Source organism: Somniosus microcephalus, unplaced genomic scaffold (assembly GCF_052327205.1).
Source record: "Somniosus microcephalus isolate GS21.2 unplaced genomic scaffold, FLI_Smic_1.0 unresolved_chr9, whole genome shotgun sequence".
NCBI lineage: Eukaryota > Metazoa > Chordata > Chondrichthyes > Squaliformes > Somniosidae > Somniosus > Somniosus microcephalus.
The window spans coordinates 22,875,234-22,892,883 of record NW_028225187.1 but is presented as its reverse complement, the minus strand read 5'-3'; the positions used below and the strand labels follow the sequence as shown (position 1 = coordinate 22,892,883).

At 48.6% G+C, this 17,650-nt stretch overlaps 1 protein-coding gene across 1 annotated transcript in view; it reads left to right on the top strand.

Annotated features, from left to right (window-relative positions):
- LOC147084917 (scavenger receptor cysteine-rich domain-containing protein DMBT1-like) overlaps positions 1 to 17,650 on the top strand; it is a 114,251-nt gene that overhangs the window by 23,044 nt on the left and 73,557 nt on the right. Inside the window, exons 4-7 of the mRNA XM_085979633.1 lie at positions 2,315 to 2,629; positions 10,674 to 10,979; positions 13,891 to 14,196; positions 17,269 to 17,583. Of these exons, the coding sequence (XP_085835759.1) occupies positions 2,315 to 2,629; positions 10,674 to 10,979; positions 13,891 to 14,196; positions 17,269 to 17,583 (1,242 nt within the window). The remainder of the gene's footprint in view (positions 1 to 2,314; positions 2,630 to 10,673; positions 10,980 to 13,890; positions 14,197 to 17,268; positions 17,584 to 17,650) is intronic.

The window sequence follows — 17,650 nt, the reverse complement described above, 5'->3', positions numbered from 1 at the left end:
CAAACCCAATTGATGCAATCTCTCCTCATACGTCATTCCTGCCATCCCAGGTATCAGTCTGGTGAATCTTCGCTGCACTCCCTCCATGGCAAGAACATCCTTCCTCAGATAAGGCAACCAAAACTGCACACAATACTCAAGGTGTGGTCTCACCAAGGCCCTGTACAGCTGCATCAAGACAACCTTGTTCCTGTACTCAAACCCTCTCGCTACGAAGGCCAACATACCATTTGCCTTCAAGGCTTTAATCAACTTCTTTCAGAGCATGGAGGTCTAGTTGTACTTCACTAACTCCTTGCCTTACAAAATGTCCCTGGGCTTGCTGGGCCCACGCCCGAGTATTTATACTCCTTGGACGGCGCCACCAGCTGGCCGTCCAGTGTTAGTTCACGAGTAGTTTCTTGATGAGATTTATAACACCGCTGATTATCTCTATTTTGTACAACTTTTCATCAGTTGAACGCTGGACAAAAACATTGCGCCGCTATTTATTTTAGATTTGTTTCGTTTTATCGATATCTGAATTTGCCGCCGACCAGCAAAAAAAATCTGCGAACTTTCCTGATGGTCCCGCAGGCTTAGATAGTTGCGCTGGCCGGGCCTCTACGCGTCGGCCTGGGTACAGGCCCACGTAGCCCAGCGGCGCAGGCGGTTCGCTCAAGCCCCTGGGATCATGCGGGCCGGCCCCAACAATGAAGGAAAGGGAAATAACAGCAGAAAATGCTGGAAAAACTCAGCAGGCCAGGCAACATCCGTGGAGAGAAATTAGAGTGGACGTTTCGGGTCAAAACCCTTTTTCAAAACTGGAAAGGAAATGAAATAGATCGAAGGCAGGGCTGTGACAGAACAACAGGAGTAAAGGAGACATTAAGAGGTATTCAAAACCAGACGAGATGGTAATAGAACAGTGGAGACAAAAGACGGCTGAGATTAGGTGTTAAGTGTACTGGCAGGATGAGAGACAGCTGCCATGTGGGAGAGAGAAAAAAAAAAAGAAGGGGGGCGCGAAGGGAAGACCCAAAACAAAGGGGTGGAAAAAAATATAAGTAAAAATGTAATAGGTGTAGGATTCGCAAAATTGGATTTCATTTTAATAAGGGTCACTAGGCAGAAGAGGCCGTGATTTTAAAGACTGTTTTAAAAGAAGCCCAGAAAAAGGGGCATACAAAATGGCCACCGTATCATGTGACCAGCTTATTGGGACACTTTAAAATGGTTCCTGCGCAACCTCAGACAGCTTTGATGGATTGAACCCATGGTAAGTTCTGGAAGCCGTTTCGGAGAGAACGAAACCAGACCCACAGGCATGCATATGGATTAGATGCAGATCCACTCAAGGTCGGCCTGGAGACAGAGGCCATCTAAATGTTGACCCAGACGAAAGAGGACAATCTCACATTCATGAGAACAACACCAAGGGCTCGGTAACGGATCAGCAGGACATTCAAAACAATGAGAGCCATTTCAAACCAGAGATGGGCCTATTACCAGCCGCTTAAAATGATTTAAAATATAATAACTGCCCCGCTGTGCTCAAAGCCCGCCAAAGTTAAAACAAAGACCAACCTGATTCTGGGCGGGACGTGAGGCCTCGGGAAGAAATGTATATCCCTTACATAGGGGCCGAGGTTATGATCTGAAATTTTTGAACTCGATGTCGAGTCCGGAAGGCTGCAAAGTGCCTAATCGGAAGATGAGGTGCTGTTCCTCGGGTTTAAGGTGAGCTTCCGTGGAACAATGCAAGAGGCCAAGGACGGTGAGGTCCGAGTGGGAATGGAGTGGTGAATTAAAATGAAGGAAAGGGAATCCCCACAGCCCACAGCGTTCTTCTACCGATAAATATGTTTCTTAGCAAACCCAGCGAACGATAGAATGACAATGAGATAGGGGAATGTCAGACACCTATGGCATGCAAGTCACAGATCACAGATCACAGAAACCCCACAGTGCAGATAGAGGCCATTTTGGCCCATCGAGCCTGCACCGACACATATCCCACCCTATCCCCGTAACCCCACGTATTTAATCCCCCTAACACTAAGGGTCAATTTATCACAGCCAATCATCCTAACCCACACATCTTTGGACTGTGGGAAGAAACCGGAGCACCCGGAGGAAACCCACGCAAACACGGGGAGAATGTGCAAACTCCACACAAACAGTCACCCGAGGCCGGATTCGAACCCGGATTCCTGGTGCTGTGAGGCAACAGTGCTAACCACTATGCCACCCTGCTGCCCTCTTGTATTCATGATATGCTGCAAATTGCCACGCCAGGCCCTGCTGATTTTTTTTATGTATAATCTATTTTCAGATGACCTGCAGCTGCGACTGGCGAGCAAGGATGACAATTGTGCCGGGATGGTGGAGATTTACTACAACGGCTCTTGGGGCCAAGTCTGCGGCGACTCTTGGAATAATGGGGAAGCGCAGGTTGTCTGCCGGCAGCTCGGCTGCGGGTTTGTCAAGAGCGCAGCCCGTGGAGAGCGCTCTCCTTTGGGCCGCGAGCTGATTCAGCTGAACCACGTCCAGTGCCTGGGTACCGAAATGTTTTTGTGGAGCTGTTTCTCATTCTCCCTGAATGAAGCGACGTGTTACAGTTCGTTCAGTGCTGAAGTGACGTGTTCAGGTAAATGCAGAGCAATGCAGAGCAGCGCATTCACCAGAGAGTTCAGTGATGCAATAACATAGGACAAAGGTCCCTCTGTTTCTGCCTTCTGCCAAAGTGGCTAACCTCGCGTTTATCCACGTATTGGCCCAGTAATTCCGGGCACAACGCGTGAGTACGGACGGGGTACTCCCGCGTGTGCCCGGAGGAATTGCCGGTTTTCAGCATGCACAGCGCATGCGCTGAAAACCGGCATTTCCTCTCCTCTGACCCAAGGGGTTAAGAGGCAGAACGTGCACGACTGCACAGGCAGCGCGTGCGCAGTGAAATTCCTTTTTTTTTTCAGAGTTGCCCCAGTGTAAAGGCCTCTGGTCTTTACGCGTGGAAAAGCCAGACGTAAGTACTTAGTTTTACAGGTAAGTGGGCTTTTACTACATGTCGAAATTTTTTTTCCACAGGTTTGTTATTTTTAAAGAATTTACAGGATGGTAAGTTTAGTTTTAGACCCTATTTTTAAAAAATTTATTTTTTTCAAAAAATAGATTAATTGTTTAAAACATTTTTTTAAACTTATTTATAGTTAATATAATCAGTGGGATGTTTTAAAAAAATTTATTTAAAGTTTAAGTAGTGTTTTGGCAGCCCATACGTTTCATGAGTTTGACAGCTCTTACTGTCAAACTCATGAATGAGTTTCCCCTCCCCTGATTGGCTGCACAGTGCTCACCTGATCCCAGCCGGCACATCGCACTAACTACGCTGCTGGATCAGGTAAGCACATCGCGCCGACATCGGAACCGGGCCAGTGACAGGAAATGTGAGCAGGCCCGGGCTTCAGATGTCGGCGCGCCGGGTGAGTGCACGTCGGGGGCTTACACACGCGGCAACCTCCCGATCCTGATTTCAGGGCCTATATTGCATCTGCCATGCTTCTGCCCAATCACCCAACCTGTCCACCAATGCCTGATCAATTATAATCAGGGATGCTCAAGAGGGAAGGATTACAGGGGAGGAGACATCTCGGGCGGTTGTGTGGCTGGAGGAGGTTACAGAGATAGGAAGGGGGCGAGGGCCATGGAGGTATTTGAACAGGAGGATGAGAATTGTAGGGGCTGGAGGAGATTACAGAGATAGGGAGGGGGCGAGGGGCCATGGAGGGATTTGAACAGGAGGATGAGAATTGTAGGGGCTGGAGGAGATTACAGAGATAGGGAGGGGGCGAGGGGCCATGGAGGGATTTGAACAGGAGGAAGAGAATTGTCGGGCTGGAGGAGGTCACAGAGATAGGGAGGGGGCGAGGGCCATGGAGGGATTTGAACAGGAGGATAAGAATTGTAGGGCTGGAGGAGATTACAGAGATAGGGAGAGGGCGAGGGGCCATGGAGGGATTTGAACAGGAGGATGAGAATTGTAGGGCTGGAGGAGGTTACAGAGATAGGGAGGGGGCGAGGGGCCATGGAGGGATTTGAACAGGAGGATGAGAATTGTAGGGGCTGGAGGAGATTACAGAGATAGGGAGGGGGCGAGGGGCCATGGAGGGATTTGAACTGGAGGATGAGAATTGTAGGGCTGGAGGAGATTACAGAGATAGGGAGGGGCGAGGGCCATGGTGGGATTTGAACAGGAGGATGAGAATTGTAGGGGCTGGAGGAGGTTACAGAGATAGGGAGGGGGCGAGGGGCCATGGAGGTATTTGAACAGGAGGATGAGAATTGTAGGGGCTGGAGGAGATTACAGAGATAGGGAGGGGCGAGGGCCATGGAGGGATTTGAACAGGAGGATGAGAATTGTAGGGGCTGGAGGAGGTTACAGAGATAGGGAGGGGGCGAGGGGCCATGGAGAGATTTGAACAGGAGGATGAGAATAGTAGGGGCTGGAGGAGATTACAGAGATAGGGAGGGGGCGAGGGGCCATGGAGGGATTTGAACAGGAGGATGAGAATTGTAGGGCTGGAGGAGGTTACAGAGATAGGGAGGGGGCGAGGGGCCATGGAGGAATTTGAACAGGAGGATGAGAATTGTAGGGGCTGGAGGAGATTACAGAGATAGGGAGGGAGGCGAGGGGCCATGGAGGGATTTGAACAGGAGGATGAGAATTGTAGGGCTGGAGGAGGTTACAGAGATAGCGAGGGGGCGAGGGGCCATGGAGGGATTTGAACAGGAGGATGAGAATTGTAGGGGCTGGAGGAGATTACAGAGATAGGGAGGGGGGCGAGGGGCCATGGAGGGATTTGAACAGGAGGATTAGAATTGTAGGGCTGGAGGAGGTTATAGAGATAGGGAGGGGGCGAGGGGTATGGAGGGATTTGAACAGGAGGATGAGAATTGTAGGAGCTGGAGGAGGTTACAGAGATAGGGAGGGGGCGAGGGCCATGGAGGTATCTGAACAGGAGGATGAGAATTGTAGGGGCTGGAAGAGATTACAGAGATAGGGAGGGGCGAGGGCCATGGAGGGATTTGAACAGGAGGATGCGAATTGTAGGGGCTGGAGGAGATTACAGAGGTAGGGAGGGGCGAGGGCCATGGAGGGATTTGAACAGGAGGATCAGAATAGTAGGGGCTGGAGGAGGTTACAGAGATAGGGAGGGGGCGAGGGCCATGGAGGGATTTGAACAGGAGGATGAGAATAGTAGGGGCAGGAGGAGATTACAGAGATAGGGAGGGGCGAGGGGCCATGGAGGGATTTGAACAGGAGGATGAGAATTGTAGGGGCTGGAGGAGGTTACAGAGATAGGGAGGGGGCGAGGGCCATGGAGGGATTTGAACAGGAGGATGAGAATTGTAGGGGCTGGAGGAGGTTACAGAGATAGGGAGGGGGCGAGGGGCCATGGAGGGATTTGAACAGGAGGATGAGAATTGTAGGGGCTGGAGGAGGTTACAGAGATAGGGAGGGGCGAGGGCCATGGAGGTATTTGAACAGGAGGATGAGAATTGTAGGGGCTGGAGGAGGTTACAGAGATAGGGAGGGGGGCGAGGGCCATGGAGGGATTTGAACAGGAGGATGAGAATTGTAGGGGCTGGAGGAGGTTACAGAGATAGGGAGGGGGCGAGGGGCCATGGAGGGATTTGAACAGGAGGATGAGAATTGTAGGGGCTGGAGGAGGTTACAGAGATAGGGAGGGGCGAGGGCCATGGAGGTATTTGAACAGGAGGATGAGAATTGTAGGGGCTGGAGGAGGTTACAGAGATAGGGAGGGGGGCGAGGGCCATGGAGGGATTTGAACAGGAGGATGAGAATTGTAGGGGCTGGAGGAGGTTACAGAGATAGGGAGGGGCGAGGGCCATGGAGGTATTTGAACAGGAGGATGAGAATTGTAGGGGCTGGAGGAGGTTACAGAGATAGGGAGGGGGTGAGGGCCATGGATGGATTTGAACAGGAGGGTGAGAATTGTAGGGGCTGGAGGAGATTACAGAGATAGGGAGGGGGCGAGGGGCCATGGAGGGATTTGGACAGGAGGATGAGAATTGTAGGGGCTGGAGGAGGTTACAGAGATAGGGAGGGGGGCGAAGGCCATGGAGCGATTTGAACAGGAGGATGAGAATTGTAGGGCTGGAAGAGGTTACAGAGATAGGGAGGGGGCAAGGGGCCATGGAGGGATTTAAACAGGAGGATGAGAATTGTAGGGCTGGAGGAGGTTACAGAGATAGGGAGGGGGGCGAGGGCCATGGAGGGATTTGAACAGGAGGATGAGAATTGTAGGGGCTGGAGGAGGTTACAGAGATAGGGTGGGGGCGAGGGCCATGGAGGGATTTGAACAGGAGGATGAGAATTGTAGGGTCTGGAGGTTACAGAGATAGGGGAGGGGGCGAGGTCCATGGAGGGATTTGAATAGGAGGATGAGAATTGTAGGGGCTGGAGGAGGTTACAGAGATAGGGAGGGGGCGACAGCCATGGAGGGATTTGAACAGGAGAATTAGAATTGTAGGGGCTGGAAGAGATTACAGAGATAGGGAGGGACGAAGGGCCATGGAGGGATTTGAACAGGAGAATTAGAATTGTAGGGGCTGGAGGAGATTACAGAGATAGGGAGGGGCGAGGCCATGGAGGGATTTGAAAACAGGGATTAGAATTTTGAAATCGAGGCGATGCTTAACTGGGAGCCAATGTAGGTCAGCGAGCACAGGGGTGATGGGCGAACGGGACTTGGTGCGAGTTAGGGCTCGGGCAGCCGAGTTTTGGATGACCTCAAGGTTTCATGTGCTGGAACGTGGGAGGCCAGCCAGGAGTGCATTGGAATTGTCAAGTTGGGAGGTAACAAAGACATGGATGAAGGTATCAGCAGTGGATGAGTTGCAGCAAGGGCGGAGATGGGCGATGTTACGAAGGGGGAAATAGGCGATCTTAGTTATGCCACGGATATGCGGTCAGAAGCTCACTTCAGTATCAAATATGACACCAAGCTTGTAAATAGTGCGGTTCAGTCTCAGACAGATGTTAGGGAGAGGGATTGAGCCACTAGCTAGTGAACGGAGTTCGTGGCGGGTACTGAAAATAATGGCTTCGGTCTTCCCAGTATTTAACTGGGGAAAATGTCTGGTCATCAAGAACTGGCTGTCGGACAAGCAGTCTGACAATTTAGAGACCGTGGAGGGGTCGAGAGAAGTGGTGGTGATGTAGAGCTGGGTGATGTCAGCTTAGATGTAGTATTGTGCATTGTACTACACTATACGACACTACACCATGCCATACCACACCACACCATAGTACACAATACTACAGTATATTACACCATACTGTGCCACACTACCATAATACACCATATTAACATAGATAGAACATAGACATAGAAGATAGGAGCAGGAGTAGGCCATTCGGCCCCTTGAGCCTGCTCCGCCATTCAACGAGATCATGGCTGATCATTCAAATTCAGTACCCTGTCCCTGCCTTCTCTCCATATCCCTTGATCCCTTTAGCCTTAAGAAATATATCTAACTCCTTCTTGAATATATTTAATGAATTGGCCTCTACTGCCTTCTGTGGTAGAGAATTCCACAGGTTCACCACTCTCTGGGTGAAGAAATTCCTCCTCATCTCTGCCCTAAATGGATTACCCCTTATCCTTAGACTGTGACCCCTGGTCCTGGACTCCTCGACCATCGGGAACATCCTTCCAGCATCTAGTCTGTCTAGCCCTGTTAGAATTTTATAAGTTTCGATGAGATCCCCTCTCATTCTTCTAAACTCCAGCGAGTATAAGCCCAATCGACCCAATCTCTCCTCATACGTCATTCCTGCCATCCCAGGTATCAGCCTGGTGAATCCTCGCTGCACTCCTTCCATGGCAAGAACATCCTTCCTCAGATAAGGCGACCAAAACTGCACACAATACTCAAGATGTGGCCTCACCAAGGGGAGACTGACCAGAATGGTACCAGTGATGAGGGACTTGAGTTATGTGGAGAGACTGGAGAAGCTGGGGTTGTCCTCCTTAGAGCAGAGAAGTTTAAGGGGAGATTGACCAGAATGGTACGAGGGATGAGAGACTTCAGTTATGTGGAGAGACTGGAGAAGGTGCAAATGTTCTGCTTAGGGCAGATAGAGTTAAGGGGAGATTGACCAGAATGGTACGAGGGATGAGAGACTTCAGTGATGTGGAGAGACTGGAGAAGGTGCAAATTTTCTCCTTAGGGCAGAGAAGGTTAAGGGGAGATTGACCAGAATGGTACCGGGGATGAGGGACTTCAGTGATGTGGAGAGACTGGAGAAGCTGGGGTTGTTCTCCTTAGAGCAGAGAAGTTTAAGGGGAGATTGACCAGAATGGTACCAGTGATGAGAGACTTCAGTGATGTGGAGAGACTGGAGAAGGTGCAAATGTTCTGCTTAGGGCAGATAGAGTTAAGGGGAGATTAAATATAGGCCTTCAAAATTATAGGAACATCAGGACAGGAGTAGACCATCAACTATGACATAATTGAATGTCGGAGCAGGCTGGAAGGGCTGAATGGCCTGCTTCTGGTCCTAATGCTCCTGCTGTCCTACTTTCCCAAGTCCTTTCCCGATCTGGCCTGTATGTGTCTTCAGACCCCACAAAAAGTGGTTGAATGAAAACTGTTCCTTGGAATGGCCTTTTGAGGCCCTCAGGTGCAAAAAAATATTGGCCCTCTCAGCGACGCCTACAGCGTGATAATGAATTTCTGCCAAAATTACAATTGCAGCCTGGGTTCAGTTTAGCAACACTTCATTTCCCTACAGAATGCTAAACACATGGAACAGGCAGCAGCAGAACGAGTTCCTTTGATACTTTTAATTAATAGCCGGACTGAGATAAGTGAAGTGAGCCATAAACAGATGGTATGACGTAGAATGCTCATCATGTAACCATGACTGAAATGCGGTTGATTGGCCTGTGTTTTCTAAAGTGTTGGCTTAAGATTTAATTTGTTCTTTTTTTAATCGTTTATGGGATGTGAGCATCGCTGGTAAGGCCAGCATTTATTGTCCATCCCTAGTAGCCCTTTAGAAGGTGGTGGCGAGCCGCCTTCTTTAACCGCTGCAGTCCGTGTGGTGAAGGTACTCCCACAGTGCTGTTAGGGAGCGAGTTCCAGGATTTGGACCCAGCGACGGATGAAGGAACGGCCGATAAACTTCCAAGTCAGGATGGTGTGTGACTTGGAGGTGGAACTTGGAGGTGGTGATGTTCCCATGCGTCTGCTGCCCTTGTCCTTCTAGGTGGAAGAGGTCGCGGGTTTGGGAGGTGCTGCCGAAGAAGCCTTGGCGAGTTGCTGCAGTGCATCTTGTAGATGGTCCACACTGCAGCCACGGTGCGCCGGTGGTGGAGGGAGTGAATGTTTAAGGTGGTGGATGGGGTGCCGATCAAGCGGGCTGCTTTGTCCTGGATGGTGCCGAGCTTCTTGAGTGTTGTTGGAGCTGCACTCATCCAGGCAAGTGGAGAGTATTCCATCACACTCCTGACTTGTGTCTTGTAGATGGTGGAAAGGCTTTGGGGGAGTCAGGAGGTGAGACACTTGCAATGTTGGTTTTAAGTGTGGACTCCTGGAGACGTACACTATAAATCTCTAACGACGTTAGCCTCTATCACAGAGAATAATGTCATAACATAGAATCCATAGAATCATAGAAAGTTATAGCTCGGAAGGAGGCCATTTTGGCCCTTCGTGTCCGCGCCGGCCAACAAAGCGCTAGCAAGCTTAATCCCACTCCCCAGCTCTCGGTCCGTAGCCCTGCATGTTACAACATCCCAAGTGCACATCCAAGTACTTTTTAAATGTGGTTAGGGTTCCTGCCTCTTTCAGGCAGTGAGTTCCAGAACCCCACAGCCCTCTGGATGAAGAAATTTCCCCTCAAATCCCCTCCAAACCTTCCCCTAATTACTTTAAAACTGTGCCCCCTGGTTTTCGACCCCTCTGCTAAGGGAAATAGGTCCCTTCTATCCACTTTAAAGTGGAGAGCGTTCCATCACACTGCTGACTTGTGCCTTGCAGAAGGTGAACACCTCCGTTCAGTCCGTAAGGGTGACCCCGAGCTTCCGGTCACCTGTCATTTTAATTCACCGCTCCATTCCCACTCGGACCTCACCGCCCTTGGCACCTTGTATTGTTCCACGGAAGCTCAACGTAAACTCGAGGAACAGCAAATCATCTTCCGATTAGGCACTCTGCAGCCTTCCGGACTCAATATCGAGTTCAACAATTTCGGATCATAACCTCGGCCCCTATTACATTTTTTCTTGTAATTTTTCCACTCCTTTTCCCCCCCCACTTTCCTTTTGTTTCTCTCTCACACCTGGCAGCTATCTCTTGCCCTGCCAGTACACGTTACACCTAATCTCAGCCTATTACCATCTCGTCTAGCTTCTAATACCTTTTATTGTCTCTTTTACTTCTTTTGTTTCTTTCACTTCTTTTGTCCGATCGCAGCCCTGCCTTCGATCTATTTTCTTTTCTTTCCAGTTTTGAAGACGGGTTCGACCCGAAATGTCAACTCAAATTTCTCTCCACGGATGTTGCCTGACCTGTTGAGTTTTTCCAGCATTTTCTGTTGTTATTGTGGACAGTTCTTATATGACTGGTGTCAAAATATTAATTTTCCCCTTATTTCCGCTCAGGAAAGCCCCTCAAACCACTCATTTCCGTATTTCGGACTCCGAGTGTCTTCATGCGTGGTGAGAACATTACAGTCCAGTGCAAGTTCCCGATCTTCTACACCGGAAACCGAATGTTCCTGTACAGAGTCGGCGAGAAAAAAGTGGTTTTGTCCATGCCGATCGTGCTCGGAGAGAACAAGGTGAACTTCACAATTGTCGACATCCAGAGCAAGCAGACGGGGAATTACACCTGCAACTATGACATGGACATATCAGAGCTGGTCTTCAGTTCGGAGCAGAGCGAGCAGCAGATGATAACCGTCAAAGGTCAGGATCATGCGGCTGAAACAACGGGGCAATTTTAACCAGCCGGTCGGGAAACTGCGGGATTGGGTGCAACGCCCTGTCCGATTTTACTCCGCATATTGGGTGGGTTGCAATATCAGCAACAGCCCCAATCCAGAAGAAGGGATTGATGTATTAAAACTCACTACGCATTTGGTTTGAGCATAAAGCAAGTCTTTAATCAACTTGTTTCAGAACATGGAAGTCTAGTTGTATTTCACTAGCTCCTTGTCTTTACAAAATGTCCCTGACAAGCTGGGGCCCAAGCCCGAGTATTTATAGTCCTTGGACGGCACCACCAGCTGGCCGCCCAGCGTTATTTCATAAGTACAGGAAACTTTTTTTTTATCCGGCACCGACGGGACCGACGTAGTGCCGGTTCATCAAAAATTCTGGATAACCGAACGCTATAGTAAAAGATACGGAGCTGAGAGCTCCGTATAAAGCAACAAACCCAGCTTCAGAACAGTGGGCACAAGTTGCAAGCGTCTCTGTAGCTTAGCAACAGCTGCAGCTACACCCCTGCACAGCAACAAATGGAGTAAAAAAAGTAATAAAAGTTTCCTGAGCCTACTCCTGAATTTTGCTGGTTAACCGAGAGTTCCGGTTATTTAGGTGCCAGTAAATCGAAAGTTTCCTGTAGTTTTTTGATGATGAGATTTATAACAGGGATTATTTTGCCTAAAATAATATTTGTTATTAATTTATTAAAAGCCATCATTATCCTGCACAGAATTGACATATCAGACATATCAGGTTATCTTGCACGAATTGAACGCCTTATGAAATAGGAACAAATACAAGTAGACTACCCTTTATCCGGACTTCCGATAACCGAAACCCTCTAAAAACCGAAGGTTTTTTCGGTCAGCGTAAGTTGTGCGCACGACATGACCAGAGTGGCGCACGACTTACAGGCCTAGCTGGATAAGGGATAGTGTAGCATTTTTCCGCACTTCTGAAAACCGAAATCGCTCAGCGTAAGTGTACCAGCCTTTATCCGCACATCCGAAACCAGAAAACCTCAGAAAGCTGAAAGTGGCGCAAAGCATGACCCGACGCTGCCGGATAAGGGATAGTGTATCCTTTATCCGCACTCCCGAAAACCGAATTACCTCTGAAAACCGAAGTGTTTTCGCGCACCTTCCGAAATCCGAAATTTTCCTAAAACCGAAACACGGCTGGTCCCGAGGTTTTCGGATAAAGGATAGTCTACCTGTACTGTATTTGATCATTTTAACCTTTGTCGCCCGTATTATACCCCGCCTGATTTCCAATGATATTAATTTTTGGGTCCTCTTTTCGCCTGGCCACAATATAAGAATTAAAAGCAGGACTAGGCTATACGGCCCCTCGAGCCTGCTCCACCATTCAATATGCCTTCTTAACCTCCTTATATACCTGTAATAAGAACATAAGATTCAGGAGCAGGAGCAGGCCATACAGCCCCTCAAGCCTGCTCCACCATTCAATATGCTCATGGTTGATCATCGACCTCAACTCCACTTTCCCTGCCCGATCTCCATATCCCTCGATTCCCCGCGAGTCCAAACATCAATCGATCTCAGCCTTGAATATACTCAACGACTGAGCCTCCACAGCCCTCTGGGGCAGAGAATTCCAAAGGTTCACCGTCCTCTGAGTGAAGAAATTCCTCCTCATCTCAGTCCTCAATGGCCGACCCCTTATCCTGAGACTGTGACCCCTGGTTCGAGACTCTCCAGCCAGGGGGAAACAGCCTCTCAGCATCTACCCTGTCAATCCCCCTCAGAATCTTGTACGTTTCAATGAGATCAACTCTCATTCTTCTAAACTCCAGAGAGTATCGGCCCATTCTACACAATCTCTCACCATAGGACAACCCTCTCATCCCAGGAATCAATCTAGTGAACCTTCGGTGCACCGCCTCCAAGGCAAGTATGTCCTTCCTCAGAGAGACAGAGTGAGAGAGACACACACACACAGACAGACAGAGCGAGAGAGAGGCAGAGAGAGACACCGAGAGAGACAGAAACAGAGAGATGGAGACATGAGAGAGAGAGAGAGATAGAGAGAGAGAGCGAGAGGCAGAGAGAGAGAGATATTGAGAGAGCCAGAGGATAGAGGGAGACAGAGAGAGAGAAAGAGACAGAGAGCGAGACAGAGAGAGAGACCAGTGACCAGTGAATCTAAGAAAAAATGATATGTATGTTATATGTGTGTATATTTATGTATACATGGGTATATTTGTCTATACACTGTATGCCTAGATCTGCGTTTATGTGTTCAATCATATATGTTCTTTTTCTGTGCTTTGGCAACATAAGATGTATCTTGTCATGCCAATAAAGCAATTTGAATTGAAATTGAAAAATTGAATTGAGAGAGAGACAGAGAGAGAGAGACAGACATTGAGAGAGAGACAGACAGAGAGACAGAGAGGGAGAGAGACAGAAGGAGATAGAGAGAGAGAGAGAGGCAGAGAGAGAAACAGAGAGAGACTGAAACAGAGACAGAGAAAGAGACACATAGAGAGAGAGAGAGGGAGTGACAGAGACAAAGAGAGAGAGAGAAACACACACAGACGGAGAGAGAGACAGAGTGAGAGAGAGGCAGACAGACAGAGAGAGAGCATGAGAGACAGACAGACAGACAGACAAACAGACAGAAGAGAGAGACAGACAGACTTAGAGATAGATAGAGAGAGAGAGACAGACAGACAGACAGAGTGAAGGGCAGAGAGAGACAGAGATAGAGAGAGAGAGAGACAGACAGACAGACAGAGAGAGAGAGAGAACATCCTTCCTACATTCTTGCTCGTGGCATATAATAAAACCCATTTTCGATCATTTCATGTTATGACGTTAACTGGTGTATGCATGGACATGTAAATCGAATTTTATCCCTTGTTTAGATGAACCACCAGAGCCAGTACTTTCAACGGAATACGTAACTCTACATTTCCTCCTGGGTCAGATTATTAAGCTGACATGTAGAGCGCCGAAATACTTCTCAGTTAACAAGTACGAATTATACAAGGACAATGAGAATAACTGCATTCGTTCTCAGCCGGCTCTTGTCCAAGATAGCCCGGCAAGATTTGAAATCATGGCGGAAAGTAAACAAGATGAAGGTCAATACACATGTCGGTATGAAATGAAAACTTCTGGCAAGCTGTATAACTCCTCACACAGTGATCCTCTGAAAGTAACTGTAATAGGTAAGTGCAGATGTTCCTACATATTTAGAAAACGAAATAGAACTAAAGCAAAATAATTCTGGGGGTGAAAATCGCCTGGGGCACCAGCACAGAACGGGTGATAAGGATTCACCAGCTGCAGACTGCAGGGAGATATCAATGGGCTGGTCAGGTGGGCAAGACAGTGGCAAATGTACATAAGAACATAAGACATAGGAGCAGGAGTAGGTCATTCGGCCCCTCGAGCCTGCTCCGCCATTCAATGAGATCATCGCTGATCATCCAAATTCAGTACCCTGTCCCTGCTTTCTCCCCATACCCCTTGATCCCTTTAGCCTTAAAAAATATATCCAACTCCTTCTTGAATATATTTAATGAATTGGCCTCCACCACCCTCTGTGGTAGAGAATTCCACAGGTTCACCACTCTCTGGGTGAAGAAATCCCTCCTCATCTCAGTCCTAAATGGCTTACCCCTTATCCTTAGACTATGACCCCTAGTTCTGGACTCGCCGGCCATCGGGAACATCCTTCCTGCATCTAGTCTGTCCAGGCCTGACAGAATTTTATAGGTTTCGATGAGATCCCCTCTCAATCTCCTATACTCCAGCGAGTATAAGCCCAATCGACCCAATCTCTCCTCATACGTCATTCCTGCCATCCCAGGTATCAGCCTGGTGAATCTTCACTGCACTCCTTCCATGGCAAGTACATCCTTCCTCAGGAGGAATATATTCAATGACTCCGCCTGCACAGCTCTCTGGGGAAGAGAATTCCAAAGATTCACGACCCTCTGAGAGACGAAATTCCTCCTCATTTCCTTTTTAAAATGGTGCCTCCTTATTCTGAAATTATGCCCCCTAGTTCTAGATTCCCCACGAGGGGAAACATCCTCTCTGCATCTACCCTGTCGAGCCCCTTCAGAATCTTATATGTTTCAATAAGATCCCCTCTCATTCTTCTAAACTCCAATGAGTATAGGCCCAACCTGCTCAACCTTTCTTCCTAAGGCAACCCCTTCATCTCCAGAATCAACCTCGTGAATCTTCTCTGAACTGCCTCCAATGCAAGTATATGGAATTCAATCTGGAGGAGTGTGAGGTAATGAATTTAGGGGCACTAAAAAGGCAAAGGAATGCACTATAAATGTTAGGACATTGGGAAGTGCAGAGGATCAGAGGGACCTTGGAGTGCATATCCACCGATCCCAGAAGGTAGATAAGCTGGTTAAGAAGGCAAATGGTATGTTGGCCTTCGTAGCGAGAGGGTTCGAGTACAGGAGCAAGGATGTCTTGATGCAGTTGTACAGGACCTTGGTGAGACCACACCTTGAGTATTGTGTGCAGTTTTGGTCACCTTAAACGGTGCTAAAAATAAACTTACCTTGCTTTAAAGTATTTAAAAATAATAAACCTGTGGAAAAAACATTTTAATTTTAATGAATTCACCACTTACCTTGTAAAAAGCAGGCCTTGCGACTGCTTTTTACATGTCTAACTCCTGGAGACTTACCTTCCCGGGAAAACCTGCAAAAAAAAACAAAGTTCGATGCGCACGCGCTGCCTCTCCAGCGCACACGTTCGACCTCTGAACCTCTTTGTTCAGGGGAACGGAAGTGCCGGTTTCCCACGCATGGGCAGTGCATGCAAGAATCCGGCACTTCCATTGGGCTTACGGGTGAGTACCCTGTGCGTACTCACCCGTGGAGACCCGAATTTCTGGGCCTAATAGACTCAACATAATTGTAATTCACTCTACTGGGAACGTTTTGCGACAGCTCCAGAGAAACGCAAATCATGCTTTTTATTTATTCGTTCATGGGATCTGGGCCTCGCTGGTAAGCCCAGCATTTATTGCCCATCCCTAGTTGCCCCTTGAGAAGGTGGTGGTGAGCCGCCTTCTTGAACCGCTGCAGTCCGTGTGGTGAAGGTGCTCCTACAGTGCTGTTAGGGAGGGAGTTCCAGGATTTGGACCCAGCGACGATGAAGGATCGGTGATAGATTTCCAAGTCAGGATGGTGTGTGTGACTTGGAGGTGGAACTTGGAGGTGGTGGTGTTCCTGCTGCCCTGGTCCTTCTAGGTGGGAGCGGTCGTGGGTTTGGGAGGCGCTGCCGAAGGAGCCTTTTTGTTACATATTTGAAAGGGATTGAGGCTTATGATAAGTTAAATAAGTTCTGTTGTATAGCCAACTAGAGTAAATATAGGCCCAGAAATTCGGGTCTCCACGGGTGAGTACGCACGGGGTACTCACCCGTAAGCCCAATGGAAGTGCCAGTTTCCTGCATGCACTGCGCATGCGCGGGAAACCGGCACTTCCGTTCCCCTGAAAGAAGGGGTTCAGAAGTCGAATGCGTGCGCCGGAGAGGCAGTGCGTGCGCATCGAACTTACTTTTTTTTTTACAGGTTCTCCCGGGAGGGTAAGTCTCCAGAATTTACACATTTAAAAAGCAGGCGTAAGGCCTGCTTTTTACAAGGTAAGTGGTGAATTAATTAAAATTAAAACATTTTTTCCACAGGTTTATCATTTTTAAATACTTTAAAGCAAGGTAAGTTTATTTTTAGCCCCGTTAGAAAATAAAATTATTTTTTCAAACATTTAAATTATTGTTTAAAATAGTTATTTCATGTAATTTATAGTTTATTTAAAAAATGTGATTTTTAAAAATGTATTTGAAGATTTAGTGATGTTTTGGGGCCCGTAGTATTTATAGGTTTGACAGGTCCTGTCAAACTTATGAATGAAGCATTGCCTGCTACCATTGGCTCTCCGTGGCCCACATGATCCCAGGGGACGCTTCGAACTAACTGTGCCCCTGGGATACGCAAGCACTGCGCGCTGGCAGTTGGAGGAGGCCCAGGATCGGAATCCCACGCGGGCCCACAGCTCAGCGGCCGGCGCGCTAGGTAAGTGCAGGTCGGGGGCTTGCACCCGCCGGAAGCCCCCGGCCCGAATTTCTGGGCCATTAACTCAAACATTCATATTAAACCTGGAGTTTCCCATATAGACTTCTGCATGAATTAATACAGGAACTCCATTCTTATCACCTGAATGGGACTGGTACATAATGTTTTCATCTTATTTTATAATTTTCAGCTGATATTAAATTGAGGCTGGCTGATGGGCCGGATCCATGCTCTGGACGGATTGAGGTTCACGCCAATGGCACCTGGGGAACCATTTGCGACTCCAATTGGGATTTACCAGACGCGGAGGTGGTCTGCAAGCAGCTGCGATGCGGGTTCGCTCGATCAGCCACTCGCAGCGGGAGCTTCGGTGAAGGGATGGGGCCGGTGTGGGCGGACAATATCAACTGCAACGGCACGGAGCCTTACCTGTGGCTGTGTCCGTTTGACAGCGCGGGCCTGCGGTCGTGCCCCTTGACGAACGATGTCGGGGTGATTTGTTCAGGTGAGAAGATGCGATGAGTCACGGAGCGCGATCGGTGTTTGGAAGTTTTTTTTTTTTGTTCCTTTGA